Here is a 21,167-nt window from a genome sequence, read left to right on the forward strand (position 1 = left end):
AAGTAAAAAATACAGGCAGTGGCTGTTCAGTGTCTTGTTTAAGGCGAATGGCAAATTTTGGACTAAAATGGTCATTTTCCACCTGGCATAAAAACATATAAAGTTATGTGTTTGCCAACCCTTGACATGTATAGTGTGTAAAAAGCTGGCTTGCAGACAGAATTGCCTTTTCTGAAAGGGACAAAAGCTCTACTTTCATCCATTAATTTATTTAAAACTATGCATTGCTTCAAAATTGTCACGTAATAGAATAACGGTCTTTGTAACAAAGGACTCTTTAATGGGAGAAAACCTCAGCTTCTACAATACATATTTCAAATACAGAGTTTAATTTTAATGAAGTATTTGTGTGTGACTTCTTTTGTGTGTGCGGAGGGGGCTCCTTTCTCTCATATTTCTGAACGTCTTGGCTCTTAAAGTTTCCTTGAAGCTGGTTTTTGGGGTTTTCAGAATTGCAGAGAAACAGAATGAGAAACAGCCACAACACTTAAAGGCGGTGTTTGTTTGAGTTGTGTTGCATGTCGCTAGCAGGACTAAAGAATTCTCTTCACGCCATTTGCTTTCTATCAACTAAAACTGCCTGCCACATTGCCCTCAAACTTTTGTTCACCTCAAAAGGAGCCCTGTGGTGAAGAGTAAGCTGTAGAAGGTGAGCTGCTGTACTGCTGTCAAAGCTCTGCTCATGACTTGAGTTCGATTCCAACAGAAGTTCGTTTTAGGTAGCTGGCTCAAGGTTGACTCAGCCTTCCATTCTTCTGAGGTCAGTAAAATGAGTACCCAGCTTGCTGGGGATAAAGTGTAGATGACTGGGGAAGGCAATGGCAAACCACCCTGTAAGCACAGTCTGCCTAGTAAACGATGTGACCCCATGGATCGGCAATTACCTTGTGCTTGCATGGGGGACTACCAGTGGTGGGATCCAAAAATTTTAGTAACAGGTTCCCATGTTGGTGGAATTCAAACTGTGGTGTAGTGCCAATGGGGCGGGGCGTGGCGGGGCACGATGGGGGCATGGCCGGGCATTCCAGGGGTGGGGCATTCCTGGGCGGGGCTGTGGCAAGGACGCAGCTGCTGCACTGGTCCTTGGGCGGGAAACGAATGCATGCAGGCGCAGGCTGCCACGCACACCGGTGCACCACCTGCTAGACTGCTTCAAGTTCTGTGTGCTACTGCTGAGAGGAGGGGCGTAACTAAGGCAAAAATCACGTGGCAAAATCACCAATTAGTAACCCCCTCTTGGCACACACAAATAATTAGTAACCTACTCTTGGGAACCTGTGAGAACCTGCTGGATCCCACCTCTGGGGACTACTTTTTCCTTTATTTTTTACAAAATCAGGAATGCTGCATAGCATGAGAATCAGTTTCATTTGCTTTCTTGCTTGGAATTTTAACCACTTAGCTCTGCAACACTGAGGACTAGAAACCTACCTCTCATTCTTTATCTTTTATTGGCATTTGGCTACTTCTCATTGAAATAAAAGCTGGGATTCATACTAAAAATGACAGATTGCAAACCATATGAAGGGGTCTTCTAGGCCACGTGGAAGGTCCCCTCTTCTATAACCACACACACTTCAGATTAAGGGGTAATTTGGGGGCTGAATGAAACCTCATTAAACCTGGTTTGAGACTGGGAATCACTATTCAGAAATTAAGCATCAATCAGCACTTTTCTGGAACAAATTTTTAAAAGCATTTTTAACAACCCTTATTTATAGAAAGCTTATTTATACTTTTGAAAAGCTTTTATATTAGGATGTTTGTAGCCAAACTATCATTGATTATTAGACTACAGTGACTTTGTTGCTGCAGATAATTTTACATATAAAGTTTAATTATACTATTCCTACACATGGCATATCTTGCTGGTTTTCTTTTCCTTTCTGGGACAGAAATACTAGTTGGTATTTTGAATCTACAGCTCCCTAATTGTTTTCCCTCATTCACCAGTATGTTTACATTGGAGCTGAACTGTTTGCTGATTAGCCATTTCCCCCCTTTTTAAATGATGGACAAAATTAAAGATTACAATTTATCAATACAATGGATGGCTTGAAAGCGTTTATTGAAAAATCCCCAAATGCTCTGGGCCCAGGTTGGGAACCACTGATTTTCTTCATTTCTACCCTATCTTTCTTCCAACAGGGGCCCAAAGGTGGGTAGTGGTGTTGATGTGCACTAGAAGAGCAAGATTCAAACTCTGTAGCACTTTAAAGAAAACAAGACTTCCAGGATATAAGCTTTAGAGCAGGGGCTGATGGGAATTGTAGTCCATGAACATCTGGAGGGTCAGAGTTGGACACTCCTGCTTTAGAGAGTCAAAAAACTCCCTTTGCCAGATTACTAAGGAAGCGGCCAGCCTGTCATTTGTGCTCACTCAGGTTCATTCTTTTCGAAATGACTCAATTCTCCCAAGTCTTTTGCAATTTTCCACCGCAGCCTGCATCAATTCATAGACAAATGACAGATGTGTCCAACAAAAACCCCAAAGTCAAGCAGATGGCTCTGGTTTTTAAGAGCAATTTCAACACAAAGCCCCTGTTTCCCTCATCAGATTCCATGCCTGGGTGAAAATGAATACTACAAACAGGGATCATGGTGCTTTTATGCCACAATGCTACAGAAACTGTTGTTTTTAATACAAACTGGCAACCAGAGGCTAGAATTTGTGCTGAAAATTTCCATCCTGGACTCCACTATAGGCCTCACCCTAAGAACACCTTCTTAATGTATTTGTTTGCTCCGTTTCTCTCCTCATCTTTCTCCCTACAGCAGGGCCATCTATGAAGCTGCACTTAAATGTGACCAAATGTGCAAAGGAATATTGGGAGATTTCCAGAGGAAAAGCCCTAAATTTGGTGCAAAGAGCCTTCCTTGAGTGGAATTTGGGCAACGTGTGTGTCTCAAGCAGCAGCCAAGCACCATCCAATTCCACATGGCTGTATAAAGACATTAACAGAGACAAGCATTTTGATTCAGAAAAGGGTGCTGAGGTGACAAAATAATAACAATAGCTACAAAGTCAGAAGCCATCAAGGGCTGCTGGACTGTTGGATCATGTGGTTGGCTCAGTTTTCATCCTACATCCCATGTCGGGTGAGGTTATTTCTGGCCCCCTGGCTTGCCATGAAGATCCTGAGTTGCTTTAGCTCAGGGGTAGGGAACCTGTGGCTCGAGAGCCGCATGCGGCTCTTCTGCCCTTGCACTGTGGCCCCATCCTTGCCCGCCCTGCAGGCAGCAGGGCGGGTGCACCAACTGCCCATGGTCGGCTGGGCCGCGCCACGGGCTTCCCCTCTCGCCTGCCCCGTTGGAGCGGGGCGGGCGCTTTCCTGGCGGCCGGCGAGGCCAAGTCGCCAGCTACATCCTTGCCCACCCTGCAGGCAATAGGGTGGGCGCATCCATGCGCTTTTCAGAATGAGCGGAGTAAAAGTTAAAAAAACCCTATATATATAGTGTTATCTTTATTTCAAATGTCAAACATTATTTGTGGCTCCAAGTGTTTTCTTTTCCCGTGGAAAACGGGTCCAAATTGTCAGGATATTGAAAATTGCAAGGTGGTCATATGCTGGTCTAGAATGACTGGAATGTAACAGTCAGCAGAATTGTAAAGGTCGGAGCCTCTCTGTCTGGGTCTGCAGTGATTGGCATGTAACAGTCAGCAGAATTGTAAAGGTCACAGGCCAGGATGATTAGATCATCTAGCTAATGATTTGCTGGACAAAACTATATAAGAAGACTGCATACCCAATTCAGTACCTCTCCTTCACCTTCAGGTTCGGGCTCAGATTGTTGTCAGAGTAGAGAGTGGATAGTTATTGTTATTTTTGTTCCTTTGAGAAACAAGAGATAAAGTATTCCTGTTGGAACTAAATCTACTGTCTGAGTGTTTCTTTTTCTTATACTGCAAGCAGTTACCTCCTGTTCTAGCAAGGGTGAGTTGGCACCTAGTCCTTCCGCTGTGCACTAGGCCAACACAAATGGCTCTTTGAGTGTTAAAGGTTCCCTACCCCTGCTTTAGCTAAACTAGAATCCATTGCCCATTCCATCTTTGCAGATCACAATAAGAAGCACATTGCTATTACACATGACCAAAAGCATAGTCAGTCTTCATTGTGATGTATTTTCTTCATCTGTCACCCAGACAACATCTAGCATCTTCCCTTTCCTCTCCTCTGCACTTCCCAAAATAGCCAATCATCAGTCATTTACTCTGAAGTATTCTGCAATAGCCTAAAGGAACTTGCCGAATTCAAATCCCTTTGACAATTTCAGCCTGGAGAGGTGTAAATTGGAAATTTACTCCTGGAATTCGTGAATAACTCTGCACTTAGAAGTTCAAACCAAAAGTAATTAGCACAAGTTGGTGAGAGCGCCTGCATGCAAGTCAAGGACATCTGGTTGGCTATATGAGAAACAGATTGCAGGACTAGATTGGTCCCTGGGCTGATCTAGAAAGCCTCTTCCTATATTATCTAGATCAGCAGTTCTCAACCTGTGGGTCGTGACCCCTTTGGGGGTCCAACAACCCTTTCAGAGGGGTTGCCTAAGACCATCAGAAAACACATATTTCCAATGGTTTTAGGATCCGAGACACAAATAATTTTATGGTTGGGGGTCACCACAACATGAGGAACTGTATTAAAGGGTTGCGGCATTAGGAAGGTTGAGAACCACTGATCTAGATGGTCGCAGTTCCCCACATCCTAAAGGCTGTAGGAACAGAACTTGGGGAGTTTTCACTTCTTAGGATTGTTATGATGCCTGCACAGAAGCATGATTATGGCTACAAGTCAATGGTGGCTTGGAAACTTCACAGTCAACACTGTTTTGGAAATGCCTCAAACAGTTGTTCTCCAAGGATATGTAAGTTTTAAAAACCTTGTTTAGCAAACCCATTAAAGACAAGGGATGAAGGAATGTATCGAAGCAAGCTTGTGTGGTCACATTTTCTGCCACAATGTTCTGCTTCATAAAATATTTCACTTACCAAGAGTTTGGATTAGCAATGGTGCACTCATATTATGCACAAACTCATTTTGCTTGGTTATTCCCAGATTATCAAAGGAACCAAGAATTTTGGCTGGAGCAAATAGGGTACTCTCAAGCATCAAAGGCATTTCTGCTCCGCGGCTCACAGTTTGGCATCCAAATCAGCCACCAGCAGCAGCTGCCGAGAAAACAGCTACTGATAAACTGTTGAGTGCATGCCTCAGCCTGTGCAAATGCATTTTAAAGTAGAAAAATAGAGCAAAAGCTAGACTTATATGTCCTCAAATATCAAATAATAGACCCATCAAATAGCATTCCCTACGCAGCCATCTGCAATAATCATTAAAAAAATGTGCTTTTTGCAGCAGTTTCCATTTCCTGTCATGATGGAAGATGCAGGTACATTTGCAGCACCCCCCCCCCAAATAAGAGCAGGCCAGATGTGCATTACATCTGCAGATGTGTTGGCCCACAGCACATGACCAGCACCATTCAAGGAGCAACACTGCTTAGCTTTTGAAATCCGTTGATTTTAGCTTCCGAAATCCGAGGACGTGGCTGACTGGGTAGTTGTGGGTTTCGACTGTAAATTGATTTTGATCTGCGATTGATGGTTTTACTGATGATCTTCTTATAACCCGTATCAGGCTTCCTTTTAAAATTATGCATTTTTAAAAATACGCTGATCCCATCCAGCAGGAGCCTACCTTTTTGAAAAGTTAGAAGAGCCAGAAAGGGATTTAAAGTTGGCAGCCACCTGAAATGAACGGTGGGCATCTGTGGGCTTTCTGAGGTTAACAGGGACATTTCAGGGGAATTTTGTGGTGAGCGCAGCAAAAGGCGTGGCGGGGGGGCAGGGAGGGGGGGGGCGGATTAAGATGTACAGCAACCCTCTGGCTGAAAACTCAGAAAGCACTCCAACCCAAATGACCGATAAATGGCCTACTAGCATCCTGGTCTACCAAATCCATCATCTTTCCCAAGTCCAGGGGTAGGGAACCTGCGGCTCTCCAGATGTTCAGGAACTACAATTCCCATCAGCCCCTACCAGCATGGCCAATTGGCCATGCTGACAGAGGCTGATGGGAATTGTAGTTCCTGCACATCTGGAGAGCCGCAGGTTCCCTACCCCTGCCCAAGTCAATAGATGCATCATTGAGGGCAGCAAAACAATCCACTAAAATGTGAGTTCTGTAAAAGAAGCAGAAGCAGAAGGTCCCAGCAAGGTGTTTCAACAAAGTGGTTATCCCAGGCGCTCCACAAAACTCCCTGCTGCTCCACAGGAGCAATGGACTCTGGAATTTGCTGCCCCGGGAGGTGGTGATGGCCACTAACCTGGATAGCTTTGAAAGGGGCTTGGACAGATTGATGGAGCAGAAGTCGATCTATGGCTACCAACCTTGATCCTCTTTGATCTGAGGTTGCAAATGCCTTAGCAGACCAGGTGCTCGGGAGCAGCAGCTGCAGAAGGCCCTTGCTTTCACCTCCTGCAGGTGAGCTCCCCAAGGCACCTGGGTGGGCCACTGCGAGTAGCAGAGAGCTGGACTAGATGGACTCTGGTCTGATCCAGCTGGCTTGTTCTTATGTTCTTATGACTCTTATCTGGTGGACTGGATTTGCTTCCCCACATGAAGGCTGCTGGGTGACCTTGGGCCAGTCACAGTTCTCTCAGAACTCTCTCAGCCCCACCTATCTCACAAGGGGAGGGAGAGGGAGAGGAAGGGAAGGAGTTTGTAAGCTGCTTTGAGACTCCTTGCAGTTGAGAAAAGTGAGGCATAAGCCCAAACTCCTCTTCTTCTTCTTCCTCTCTGGTATGTTTTGCATGTGTATGTTCATTGCTTGTAGTATATTCCTGGCTTTCATTATTTTTGTGCTTTCAATAAAAACCCATTTTAGTTCTGCCACCACCTGCTCATTTAAGAGTTCTCACCAGAGACGATCCTGATAATTCCTTCATCATAAATGCAGACTGTAATTCCTCTTTCTTAAAAGGAGACCTGCTCAGGGTAGAACCGTGGAAGTACACCCAAGAGGCATGGGGTACAGAGCCTCCCGTCTTCATCACAGATGTTCACCCCAAATGTCAGCTTGAAATGGAAACAGGAAGTAAACAGCGTGGGCAGCTGCGGGCGGAGAATAGCAGAGCCTTTTGGCCCATTGTTGAAACGGAAAAACATTGTTATTTTTTGGTTAACGTTTCAGTATTGGTCATCAAGCCACCTGGCTGTGCTATGTGAGCTTCCAGCGACTTTTAACAAAAGAAAACCTCAGAGGCTCTTCAGAGACTAACATATTTATCGCAACCTCAGCTTTTAAGGACGTGCTCATTTTGCCAGATGCTGTGAATTAAAGCCTCAGAGAGGAAGATAGTTTATACACAGAGGAAGGAAACGGCGAGCGGACACGAATGCTGGAGTTGAAAGGACCAGTTTGTGACAAAACTGAAGTCTACAGGTTTATTTATTTCATTTACACCCAGCCTTTCTGTCCAGTGGAGTCCCAAATCAGTTTACATTGTTCTCCTCTACGGTATTTTATTCTCACAACAACCCTGAGAGGTAGGTTAGGCTGAGAGCATGGAACTGGTCCAAGGTCACCCAGTGAGTTCCCATAGCAGAGCAGGGGGGGTTCAAACCTGGGTCTCCCAAATCACAGTCCAACCCTTTAACCACTACACTACTGTGGCTCTCAGTACACAGTAACATTCGCAGCCACTGGTGACAACATAGATTGCTTGGTCAAGTTAAAGCCATTCAGTGCCTAGAGAAGAACGTGCCGTTGAGTCACAATGGACTCATGGCAACCTCATCCAAGGGGGATTCCAGGCAAAAAAAGAAGCAGAGGTGGTTTGCCATGGCCCTCCTCTGCACACCAACCCCAATCTTCCTTGGTAGTTTATTTATTTATTTAGAATCATTAAATCATTGAATCATAGAGTTGGCAGAGACCCCAAGGGCCATCAAGTTCAACCCCCTGCAATGCAGGAACACATAATTAAAGCACTCCTGACAGATGGCCGTCCAGCCTGTTTAAAAACCTCTAAAGAAGGAGACTCCACTACACTCCATGGTAGTGCATTCCACTGTCAAAAAGAAGGGTTGGATTTATATCCCCCCTTTCTCTCCTGTAAAGAGACTCGAAGGGGCTGACAATCTCCTCCCCCCCCCCCCCCACAAACACCCTGTGAGGTAGGTGGGACTGAGAGAGCTCAGAAGAACTGTGACTAGCCCAAGGTTACCCAGCTGGTGTGGGTTGGAGTGCACAGGCTAATGTAAATTCCCTGGATAAGCCTCCACAGCTCAAGCGGCTGAGCAGGGAATCAAACTCGGTTCCTCCAGAACCGGTTCCTTAACCCGGTTCCTTAACCACCACGCCACTGCTGCTCTTACTGTCAGGAAATGTTTCCTGATGTTTAGGTGGAATCTCTTTTCTTTCACCTTGAACCCATTTATTTGTATCCTGCCCTTTCCCCACAAGGCTCTGTCAGTTCCCTATGCAAGCGCCAACAGTGGTCAGCCCACTTTAGTTTCTGAATTCTACACAGCTCAGGCTAAGCTGGGCTATTTAGGCTGCAGGCCCCCAAACTGACAGAATTATCTGACCTGCAGAGTTCCTGAGAAAAGCTCTCAAACCTACTGAGACCTTCAAACAACCACAAATTCAGGATTTTGATTTTCAGATCTTCTGTGTTTCCCCCCCATTCCCCTTCACCCCTTTTTTTTTTTGCAATATTTAGGACGAGTTTGTGTTTTATCTTTTGTGTGCTTTAGCAAGTCTCATAAATCACCCTTAATAGGAGGCATTAGCAGAGAGGTAACAGCAATTAAGCGATGAAACGTGTGTACATTGGCTGGCAGCTTGGGGAACAGGCATTGATTCTTCTTTTTTTGTAATCTCTTGATATGCAAAGATGAAAGCTCATGTTCTAATTAGTGACAAAACGGATTTAATTCCAAAATGAGAATTGTTCTGATTTTTTTGGATGCTGGGGTTAGTGGGAGGTGAGGGAGGGAAGAGATGATTTCAAATGGGAACAGGCCATGATACTAAAATGGAACCGATCACAATTTTATCACCACAAATCCCTGTGAGCAGAGGTGGGATCCAGCAGGTTCTCACAGGTTCCCGAGAGTAGGTTACTAATTATTTGTGTGTGCCGAGAGGGGGTTACTAATTGGTGATTTTGCCACGTGATTTTTGCCTTAGTTACGCCCCTCCTCTCAGCAGTAGCGCGCAGAACTTGAAGCAGTCTAGCAGGAGGTGCACCAGCGTGCGTGGCAGCCTGCGCCTGCGTGCATTTGTTTCCCGCCCAAGGACCAGTGCAGCGGCCCGCCCTCGGAATGCCCGGCCACGCCCCCGTCGTGCCCCGCCCAGCCCCATTGGCGCTACGCCACAGTTTGAATCCCACCGCCATAGGAACCTGTTACTAACATTTTTGGATCCCACCACTGCCTGTGAGGTAATTTAGACATACAGTGGGAGGCCGGAGGTCCACCCCATGAGCTGAACCCAGTTCAAGTCCAGAATTCTAACCATTATGTCACATTGCACGGAGAAAGGATCTCCGTTGGAGACAAAAAAGGGGGGGGGGGGAAAGGCCTGTCATGTGTCCCCACTCATAATAGTCCAGAGCAGATGTCCCCATCATGGTGCCTCAGATTCATTCCTGGTGCCCACCAAGTGCTTTCAGAAGGTGGGAGGAGCTCAGTTGGGCTCAGCAAGGCTTTTGATTGGCATTCTGATTGTGCAAATTAAGGCATCTGTAACACAGCTTTTGCCTGAAATGTCAAACTTTTCTATTAGAGTAATGTAGTCTCACTCCTTAACATTTTGTGGTTCTTTTGTGGCAACCGTTTTGGGATTGGCTCTGCCTCCTGTGGCCGCCATTTTGTGATTGTGCCCACCACAGTGTGACAGAATTCTAAAGACGCCAACAGGTTTTGGATCCCTGAAGGAGCTCTCCCCAGTGTTCATGAGCCTTTGGTGGAGGTAGCACCCCAACCTATCTTGCTGCTAAGGAGGCCAACCTCCAGAATTACAAATGATCCCCAGATTGCAAAGATCAGTTCCTCTGGAGAAAATGGCAGCTTTGGAGGATGGGTTATTTGGCATCACACTCCACTGAGTTCCCTTCCCTCCCCAGGCTCCATCAATCCAAGTCAGCAACCCTCCTTGTTTCTGAAAAAGTCTAGTTACTTTCTCTTTATGCCGCTAGATGATATATTTCAATTGAAAATCCACTCAAATCCAACTAACCCACCCACCCCCCTTCCAATTCATTTACTCGGTAGCTTTCCCCAATGGGCCAGCATTCTATCCTTCTGTTAAGCAGGTAGACCAAAACAAAATGGTGGAGAGTTCTGTTTAACCCACCACCGCCACCACCAAAAATCCTTCCCAAACATCACACCATCTGCCTGTTCAAATTCCGCTTGAGTCTGTCAGACTCAATGCACTGCCAGGTTAATAACCATCGGTGGAACAGATGGTTTCCTGGTATAAATATGTGTAGCTTCCCGTACCAGCTTTCCCTCAGCTGTTTCCTACAACTGCTGGCACAGCGCTTCTTCGTTTCCAAGACAACACTGGTATTTCAGGCGATTGGCAATGGCATTGCGCAGCACAGAGGTGTTAGGAGAAGGTTGTAAGGCAGGATGCTGAGGTGCCAGGTGGATTTCTGTGTGGCACAAACATACAGCTTTCTCCTCAGATCCCAGCAAATACTGCTTCGAGAATTATAGGAAAGAGAAATAGAAATAAAATATGGATTATCTGGCAGCTTAAACCACTGAACTGAGGTGACAAAGTAGTATTTAAATGGTGGCACCTTAAAAAAACAAACAAACTTGGGAGGCGATACGTAACCTGCCGAGCAACCAAACTGTCCTTAATCTACAGCAATATCTATTCCTGTTTGTTATATTCTGCTTTCATCAACACCTAGTCCAAGAGATCTCAATCTTGTACGTATTATGGATTAATTTTGGTGAAACAAATCCTACTGTAGATTAGAACGTTTGTTTCAGCCATATACTTGCTTTGAAAAGGCAGAATGAAAATGCGTGTTTTTATTTGATTGCGAGCAGGGAGTTAAAGCATGTTCAGAGAGGACTAATCCACACAGGGAGATATGAAATATTGCTCTCATCAGTGTTGACTTGGACTTTTTAATATTTGAACAAATTCAAGAATAAGTCTCTCATTCTGGCAGCCATTTTCAAACATTCTGAGAATAAAAGAGCCCTGTATAGTCATTACAGTTTCAGCAATCTAACCATGTAAGAGGGACAATCACACAGCATGTAATGCTCAGTGGTTCCCATTATGTGTGAACAGGGCAATGTGCATGTTTTCCTACCCAGATTTTTTAGATACACATGCTCACATGATTAAGAGGCAGCTCTCTGAAGTCTGCCACCTTTGAACCCATGTGGACTTTGGTGGCAGCTTCAACAGGTAAGTTAGGGAGAGAGGGAGGGAGAGAGAGAGGGGTCCCCCCTTTTTTACTGCAGTGCGGGTGATGGGCCCCAAAAATGCCAGAAAAAAATAACATTTTTTTCAGAAATAATAACATTTTTTTCCAGAAAAAATAACATTTTTTTCAAGATTTGCTCTTCAGCTCCCTTAAATTACCACCCTTATTTGGGTCAAGAAAAGCTATTTCAGCTTTTTCAGGATTTATCTAGATTTGGCTTTATTATTATTATTATTTTTATTATTATTTGTTAAATTTAATAGACCGCCCTACCCCCGAAGGGCTCTAGACACACAGCCTTATTTCAGACCACAGAGATCAATATTCTCTACAGAAAATGGCTGCTTTGGTCAGTGGATTCTATTGCATTATACCAGGGGTGTCCAACTCTGGCGCTTTAGATGTTCATGACTACAATTCCCATCAACCCCTGCTGGCACCTCTGCATTATACCCTACTGAGGTTCCTCCCCAGCCTTCATGCCCAAACCTCTAAGAATTTCCTAACCTGGACTTGGCAGCCCTATCTACAAGGGCCTTCCATCTACAATGGAATTCCAGCTCTGAAACACAAATGCTGCTCACGTATCACTGTTCACAAGTTTTCTGCTCAAAAAGTTGCCTCTACAGCCAAGCCGTATCCAGTTGCTGTGGATCTCTGTTAACTCAGAATTCAGTCAAGAACTGCTCACAACAGATTATTTTATGTCTTCCATAATACAAGAGGTAGGCAGTTTCAGATAAATTGACAGGTACCATTCAAACCTTTACAAAGGTCCTGCTGACGCAGCAAATCATTTAAGATCAAGTCAAAACCCTACACCTTAAATATCAGATTCATACCAACCAGTACACACACTGATTTAGTGTTACAGGGTTAACATGCCTGGCCAGTTTCACCTACTGATTTATTCCAGTTTAGTGTTATACAGATAACACGTCCGCATGGCCAATTCCACCCAATGACATTGCGCCAGGAACTTCTGGTTGTGTTGGCTCAACTGGCTGAAGTAGCCATTGGTATTTAGACCCCACCCATTCTAAAGGCACCGCAGCAAGAGAACATGGGATCTATGAGCGATTGTCAATGAATATAGGTGTGGAATTGAAATGACAGCCATTACTGGAGCAGGAGAGAACAACAGTGGGGCAAAAGGGCAAGAGAGGTGTGAGAAAAGGCAGGGGAGAAGGAGAACAGATCTGACACACTCAACGAAGTTGGGTGCTGCTGATAAAAGGTGTGGGAGGGGGAAATATAGTGCATTTATCTTTTACAGAACTCTCTCATTCCTACGCCAAAATCAATAAACCTGATAGATTAAAATGTTCTTCACAGTAAAAAAAAGAAAAACAGTTCACGCAGGAAATCTCAGAAGAATCTAGTCTCCGTATCGGATCTCTGCCCGGAGCTCACTCGTGAGATAGTTCATCAGCACACCTAGCAACTTCTGCTGAATGGCCGTGTTCCCCATGACCAGGGCTGTCAGCTGGGCCAAGTCAGTCCAGTCTAATTCCCTAACGATGGCGTAAGCATCTTCGTAAAGGCGATGTTGCTCAACGGGAGGCAGTTCCAGGATAATTTGAGGGATGGGCTTGAACTGTCCAGAGGTCATCCAGGCACCGAGCAAGCCTCCAACGGCACCTCCTAGAAGCACAGAAGAAGAGTCGGATTTGTATCCACAAGAAGAAGAGTCGGATTTGTATCCACAAGGAATCTCAAAGCGGCTTACAAACCCCTTCCCTTCCCCTCCCCACAGCAAACACTTTGAGAGGTAGGTGAGGCTGAGAGAGGTCTGAGAGAACTTTAACTAGCCCAAGGTCATCCAACAGGCTTCATGTGGAGGCGCTGGGGAATCAAACCCGGTTCTCCAGCTTAGTGTCCATTGTTCTTAACCGCTAAACTCCACTAGCAAGAAGACCAAAAGAGAAGTCTCATGGGCACCAGTCCCTGGTTCATACAACCTGTGACTACACTGAAGCATTATTTTGGGAACACTGAGTTGGATCCAGCCACCATTCCACTCAATCTTGCCAATTCCTTTCCTTATCACAGTCCCCAGTCCATCTGGTGTTGGTCCAAGTAGATCTTGTGATCACCTGAGAGCCTTTTTTTGGTGGCCAACACACCTGGATACCATTTTGTGTGTATAGGAAAATGTGCTTTCCTTCTCCTCATCCATAGAAGCTGGCTGGATCCAACACACAGCATTGCTTACCATTGAACAACAGTAAAACTCTAGGCCATCAAGTTTTCATTGGACAAAAATATATGAATGAATGAATGAATGAATGAATGAATGAATGAATGAATGAATGAATGAATGAATGAATAAATAAATAAATAAATAAATCCAGCTGCTAAGGGCATTGATTGCCATTCATTCATGAGCCCTTCGGGGGAGGGCGGTATAAAAGTAGAATAATAAATAAATATATATATATATATACACACACACACAAACACACACACACACACACACACACACACTGTGGCGGATGGCCCATGCTAGCATGAGCTCAGAAGCAAACAGGGTCAGCCATGCTTGGAACTTGGATGGGAGGCCACCCAGGAAGTCCAGGGCTGCTACAGAGAGGCAAGCAATGGCAAACCACTTCTGTTCATCTCTGGCCTTGAAAACCTGCCAGGGTCATCATAAGACAGCTGCAACCAGATGGCACTTTGGCCCCTTCTGCACACACAGAATAATCCACTTTCAATGCCCTTAGCAGCTGGATTTATTTATTTATTTATTTATTCATTCATTCATTCATTCATTCATTCATTCATTCATTCATCCATTCATTCATACATACATACATACATACATACATACATACATACATACATACATACATACATACATACATACATACTTTAGGCTTTTATACCGCCCTATCCCCGGGGGGCTCCGGGCGGTGAACAACATATAAACATGGTACAATCATAAAATAGCTAAAAACTTTTAAAAGCAGCGATAGGAACAGTAAAGCTAAGTATACTAATATAGTAAAAACAAGTATAAACATAAGTGGCATCCGACAGCTCGATTTTCAAAGTCCTCTCCCCAAGAGGGAGGAACGGCGAGTCCCATTAGGTGACAAACGGCCCAGATGTAAAGGGCCTAAAGGGGGGGCACTATCAGAGGCCGGTCCCTCCAAAGGCCCAGCGGAACAGCTCCATCTTACAGACCCTGCGGAACTCACCAAGGTCCCGCAGGGCCCGGACAGCTGGAGGGAGAGCATTCCACCAGGCCGGGGCCAGAGCCGTAAAGGCCCTGGCCCGTGTAGAGGCCAGCCGCATCATCGAGAGCCCAGGGACCACCAGTAGATTGGCCTCAACTGATCGAAGAGGCCGTACAGGGACATATGGGGTGATGCGGTCTTTTACTGTGCAGAATAGCAAAATCCACTTGCAAACAATTGTGAAAGTGGACTGAAAATACATCATTCTGCATGTGCGGAAGGGGCCTTTCCGCCCCCAAAACATACTTTGCTTCCACGCCCCACCAGCTCCTTAATACCTGAATGAAAAAGGTTAAGACAGCTTTCCAACACAGCCTTGCTTTCCACCAGGAAACGGTCACTCACCCACAGCGATGCCAGGCGGACCTCCGACTAAGCCTCCAACAAAGGCCGTTGCTCCCGCCACGAGGGCCCCTCGTCCCGAATGCCGGAAGGCCGCCTTCATTTTCTGTTCTTCAGATACGCGGCACAGAAGCTGCATCATGTCGTTCACGTGGATCGGCATCTTGCCTCGCCTGCACCTGGCGGTGATTTAAAGCAAACTTTTGCTTCAACTTTACTTCCTTCTGATTCCTCTCCCAGCCTGCCCCAGACAAAGGCCAGGCTCAGAGAGGCTCATAAGACATGTAAAGGATACACGATTCAGTACACCAGCACAAATTAATATAATAATAAAAGGGTTAAAAGACTCATCTCTTTATGCTCTTTATCTTCAAGATTAAACAGACTTTTTTTTTTTTAAAAAAAAGGAGAGTTACTCCCTAAAATAGTGTCATGTAGTAAGCTCAGGGATGTTAAGAACATATGAACATAAGAACTAGACTGCTGGATCAGACCGGAGTCCATCTAGTCCAGCTCTCTGCTACTCGCAGTGGCCCACCAGGTGCCTTTGGGAGCTCACATGCAGGATGTGAAAGCAATGGCCTTCTGCGGCTGTTGCTCCCGATCACCTGGTCTGTTAAGGCATTTGCAATCTCAGATCAAAGAGGATCAAGATTGGTAGCCATAAATCGACTTCTCCTCCATAAATCTGTCCAAGCCCCTTGTCACATCTAGTTGGGACCTAAGTGTGCCCCACTGTGGGACCTCAGATTATGTGGGGCCTTGATTTAAAAAACAAACAAACCAAAACACAAAATGACATTTTTAATTCTATGGGGCTTTCAATGGCGTCTTTATGGGGGACAGAAGTAGCAGATGCCCCAGGTGCCACTTGAATCTGTCATGTGGTGGGGCGCAAATTCGGCCTCCCCCTCCTCCCAGGTGCAAGAAGTGGCACTTGGCTCCCTGCTGTGCCGATGTTGTCTTCTCTTCCTCCTCTGTCCAATACCTCTTCCTGCACCCCTACAGCCAGTACTTCTGCCGCCCTGCTGGCCACAACCAGCCACCTGCCCTCCGCCTCTTCCCCACCCACCAGCCTCCGCCACCATGTGCTTCTGCTGGCCACCTGCCTCTTCATAGGCTTGCAGAAGAGAAAAGTAGGCAGATGAAGGGCACCTGTGTTGGAAGGAAGAGAACCGCAATTGGAGTGGAACCTGGAGGGGGCGGGGGGAGGGACTCGGCTGGGCAGCAAAGCCTCACAGATAAGCAGCTAAGACAGGGGTAGGGAACCTTTAATACTCAAAGAGCCATTTGGACCCGTTTTTCATGGGAAAAGAAAACACTTGGAGCCGCAAATAATTTTTGACATTTAAAATAAAGATAACGCTGTATATATTGGGGTTTTTTACCTTTTACTGCACTCATTCTGAGAAGCGCATGGATGCACCCGCCCTGCTGCCTGAAGGGCGGGCAAGGATGGGGCCAGCGGCTTGGCCTTGCCGGCCGCAGGGAAAACGCCCGCCCCGCTCGAACAAGGCGGGCGAGAGGTGAAACCCGCGGCGCTGCCCAGCCGGCTGCGGACAATTGGTGCGCCCGCCCTGCTCCCTGCAGGGCAGGCAAGGATGAAGCCGGCGGCTTGGCCTTGCCAGCCGCAGGGAAAGCGCCCGCCCCACTCGAACAAGGCGGGCGAGAGGGGAAGCCCACGGCGCGGCCCAGCCGGCTGTGGACAATTGGTGCGCCCGCCCTGCTGCCTGCAGGGCGGGCAAGGATGAAGCCAGCGGCTCGGCTCGTGGAGCCGCAGTGCAAGGGCAGAAGAGCCGCATGCGGCTCTCGAGCCGCAGGTTCCCTACCCCTGAGCTAAGAGGAAGAGTTAAAACATAACAGAAGTCCATCCCAACTTCGACCTGCAAAACCTTCTACAGATGTGTTGCCTTCTGAACCATTCATCCTCATGACTCACCAGAGAGTCATGAGACTCAATGTTTCACTGTCAACCAAAGTGCAATTGTTGATAAGAAGCAATCCTGGCTGTCTTTTATGGCTTGTTCTAGGGGTTTTTTTTTTACGATTAACATCACTCTAGTTGTAGGTAGGCATGTTTGCTTTTTGCCTGATAAGGACCCTTCCCAGGTATTCCTGGAGGCCTACGAGTTTTACATACGCGCGTGACACGAAGCCCACCGGCACCTCTGATTTGAGAGTCACTCTCTTTTTTCCAGCGGCTGTGTACCATCTATCCCCCCATGCCAGTTTTGCGGCTCAAAAATGAACCCCCACCCCCACCCCCCACACATACATAAAGACCTTCTCCTTTCCCCCCTTCCAGCATTAATTACAAGGGGGGGGGGTCTGTTGTGACTTTGCAAAAGGGGAAATGCATTTCTCCTGTCCTGCAGTCTGGATCCAAATTTTAAGGGGGTGGGAGTTCTCCTTCTAAAGACACTAGGAGGATCCATTCATGGATCTCCCAGTTGCAAATTACGACCACAGTATGACAGGGCAATTTTCACGCATGTGTGGCTGCTGAATAGATGGACCAAAACTACGATTCAGCATAAGGCAGCTTCATAGGGTTGTTCCAAGCCCTTCCAGAAGGTAACCAAATTTGTCCTTTGTGGCAAAAACAAGCAGGGAACGTTACAGCCACCTTCAAACTTTATTTTAACATACATTTTGGCAGAGGGTCTGAGGAGGAGGTCCATCAATGCCAGATTTAAAAAAAATATTCTTTGTGCAATCCTAAATAGAATTGCACAGTTGTAAACCCATTGACCTGAATGGATTTAAATGGGTGTCACTCTGTTTAAGATTAGGCTTTAAGTGATGGTTTTAGAAATTTGCTAACCAGGTTTATGCCTGCTTGCTATGATGATTACAGTGAACTTCCACATCCAGAGGCAGTATATCTCCAAAAACCAGAGGTAGGAGGCAGCATCAGAGGAAGGCAGCTCTTAGATTTGATGCCCTCCAGGGAAACCAGCAGATCATTTTGTATGAGGGGGTGCCAGGGCCACAGTGAATTACTGGTCCAATCCACCAAGGGCACCTCTGAGATTCTCAAGGTCCCCAAAGACTTCTGTTTAATTTTGCTGCTCCAAACTCGCATTTCTGTCCCTCTTCAGTAATTAAATGCATATCTATAATACACGCATGTACATATAAGCACATATGATGGGAGCGGCTTATACCCCCTCAATCTTGTTGGTACTATGACATTCGAATCTAGCTCTCTATGGCCCACACAAGGCATTTTGACATTCAAAGTATGGCTCTTCCACGCAGTGTGAGCTAGCTACCATGAATAGGATCTTGAACAGATCTCTTTTTTCCAACTAAAAAAAACTGCATTACAAAATCAAAGTTTGGGGCATGCACAAAAACAGAAATCCACCAAATTAGGAAGCACTTATTCTTCCAGTTTCTTCTACACCGAATTTTAACCCTGAAGCCCTACACTTTCAGCACTTGGCCTTTAAACCTCAAAAGGAAATTAAATCTTTAGCATCATCATTCATAACAACTCACTGTCACATCTTCATTTCACAGTCCTTAAGCTTCAAAACCATTAGTCGTCCATTTATTTTTCTCCCTGTTTTCATTGAGATACTCCATCAAGGGTTTTCCAATTGTCCATGAACTTAATTATGTTCTTTATTCTTTCTGACAGCCCCCAACCCCGCCCCCCCCCCCCGGGATCTGTTGGGATCAGGCCTGGTCCACAGACGGTCCCGTGCACCTGGAGAAGTGCGCTGTGATGTTCAGAAGCGCTTACACCGGAGTCAGTCCTGTGCACTGGTGAACCCCCTCCCCCACTCCGGTTTCCTTTGGCTTACATCACCCCGGTTCTCCTCCTAGGCTGAAGGGAACCCGGTGGCCCTTGGCGTTTTGTGCAGCCCACGATCGGGGGGACCGACCCGATCCCGGGGCCTCTCGGAGCGAAACCCAAAAGCTAAGCCTCGAGAGGAGACCCGGCGAGCCCGCCTCCTCCGCCCAGCCTCCACCAACCAGATCCGGGGCCAGAGGCACCTTCCCTCCCCGCAACCGGCCTTCCTACCTGCGCGGCTGGGCCCGGCTAGGCCGCTGCGGTGGCTCCGGCCACCAAGCCCCGCGCGGTGGGGTCAGTCGGGGGAAGAGACCCGCCCGCGGGCCGCCGAGCGCTCCGGAGGGGCGGATCCGGCCAGGGCGCACGGCTAGGGGCGCGCGCCGGAGGAGACGCCTGCGTCCTGCTGCAGACCTCCCGGTTGGCTTTGCTGGGAAAACACGAGGCCAGCTGGGGCGCAGCCCGAAGGATCAAGCCGGCCTTTCCCGGGCTTGTGCTTCCAGGACGAGGAGAAATCCAGCCACATTTAGATTCGGGGCGCAAAGAAGAAATGGTGTAGCGAAACGCAGCAGGAATTGGGCTCACTGTTGCCAATTCGGGGTAGGGAGGAGGGGTGGGACCGGGGGGGGGGGGTCGCCTGCCCTCCAGTCCACTCTCTCGAAGGGTCATTTTCTCCTGTCAACTGGAGATCAGTTGAGATTTCCCGAACCATCAAGAGCTTGGCGACCCTACTTCCAGACATTCGTGAAAACTAGCTTTGATTCCAGCATTCAGACAACTGCTGACTCGCTGTTATTTGTAGCTTTCGAGATAAACAGATCTGCCTCGTGGATGTACATTTCAAAGGGAGCTCTGATAGATGTCGTGAATGGTGCTGTTGGACTTGGTCGATTTATATAGAGGGTGAATTTGCACCTCTTGGGGGGGGGGGTGCTTTTGTGTTTGGCAAGACCTGGCTCAGTGTTACAAAACAAAAGTTTTGCTCTGCGTTGACAACTTCGCCTGTTGAACTTCTCTAGGAATACAGCTTCTAAAAAGGCTGCAGAAATCTGTCTGATGCTCAAGCAACTGGACAGAATTGCAATGGCAAGATGGTAGCCAGAATTGCTCAGAAATCTGAGATTTGCTGGGCTGCAGGCTTCTTTGAAAAGCCATGTTATTTATTTCCCTGGTTAGGCTTCTTGGCCTTTGAGGGATGCAGGAAGAGTACCGGAAGCTGACTTTGTACCTAATTAACTGACTGATCAAGTTAAGGCCTGTCTTGTCTGTTCCGACTGGCAGTGGCTCTCCAAGGTCACAGGCAGAGATCTTTCACATCTTCTACTACTTTCTCCTTTTAATTGGAGTTGGCAGGGATTGAACCTGCAACCTTCTGCATGCCAAGCAGATACTTTACCACTTAGTCAGGAGACCTCCTCCCCACAATCTTGATTGGGACCATCTAACAGTGAGCCAGGTCCCAGGAATGCAGTGGGTGAAGACAGGGCTCCAGTCAGGGCAGTGGGCAATAAGGGGGTGGTTGGAAATGAACAGAAATTACAAGTGCTCGCTGGCTGTCTCTTACCCAGTATTATGCCTTAATGCTACCTGACCTGCACCCCAAACTGCCCTGGGCCGCTTTCTTGCCTGGCCCGCCCTGTTTGCCCACTGTCTCACCCAACCCGCTGACCTGCCCGCCACCTCACCCCCTTTGCTTGACCCACTGGCTGCCTTGCCCAGCCTGCCACCTTGCCTGGCCCAACCACTACTTGCTTAACAGCAAGCCGCCGCAGCCGTAAGGTAAGGCATGTGGCGCAGAATGGAATGGGACAGAGGAGAAGCATCCTGGCAGCTACCTTTGAGGAAGCGGCAATGGGGGCGCAGGGGTGGGAGGTGACATTTTAAGCAGATACATCCCTGGTAATGAGCCAATAAGTACTACATGCCCCCACCTGCTTGGGTAGAGGCAGGGAAATATGTTGTAGTTTAGGAAACTGAAGTGTAAACTGAGCCAATGGAAACAAACTTGAGTTTGGTTTGAGGCTGCCAAGGAAATCTGTTCTCTTTGGGTAGGCTGGAGCCCAGTAGTCTTTGAGAGACGGACAAGATCTTAAAGGTATGAGTTTTGGAGAGCTAAAGCTCCCTACTGCAAACTCGGGGAAGCTCATGTGATTTAAAGACTGGAGCTGTGAGCCTGGATTCTTGCCTGCTGCCTTGTTCAATAAGTATACTTGTAAACAAACTACGATTGCCAAAAAAAATCCCTTAAGGCATTACTCTCTCCTCACCAGGGAACTAACCTTGTAAAAAGCTCCCCACAAAGTCTCCCATTAGTTAG

The 21,167-nt window shown here is 46.9% G+C and overlaps 1 protein-coding gene across 3 annotated transcripts; it reads right to left on the minus strand.

Annotated features, from left to right (window-relative positions):
- Nucleotides 1-12,138: 12,138 nt before the first annotated feature.
- LG14H19orf12 (linkage group 14 C19orf12 homolog) lies at nt 12,139-19,395 on the minus strand. Of its 3 annotated transcripts, none has more exons than XM_048515852.1 (3): nt 19,085-19,395; nt 15,055-15,230; nt 12,139-13,111 (listed from the first exon to the last, which is right to left on the minus strand). In XM_048515852.1, exons 2-3 carry the CDS (start codon nt 15,212-15,214, stop codon nt 12,846-12,848), a joined length of 426 nt encoding a protein of 141 aa, XP_048371809.1. In that variant the 5' UTR covers nt 15,215-15,230; nt 19,085-19,395; the 3' UTR covers nt 12,139-12,845. The 3 variants fall into 3 exon arrangements, with proteins under 3 accessions (XP_048371809.1, XP_048371808.1, XP_048371810.1); XM_048515851.1 differs by lacking the exon at nt 19,085-19,395 and adding an exon at nt 18,864-18,986; XM_048515853.1 differs by lacking the exon at nt 19,085-19,395 and adding an exon at nt 18,556-18,836.
- Between the last annotated feature and the right edge of the window lie 1,772 nt (nt 19,396-21,167).

Source organism: Sphaerodactylus townsendi, linkage group LG14 (assembly GCF_021028975.2).
Source record: "Sphaerodactylus townsendi isolate TG3544 linkage group LG14, MPM_Stown_v2.3, whole genome shotgun sequence".
Lineage (NCBI taxonomy): Eukaryota > Metazoa > Chordata > Lepidosauria > Squamata > Sphaerodactylidae > Sphaerodactylus > Sphaerodactylus townsendi.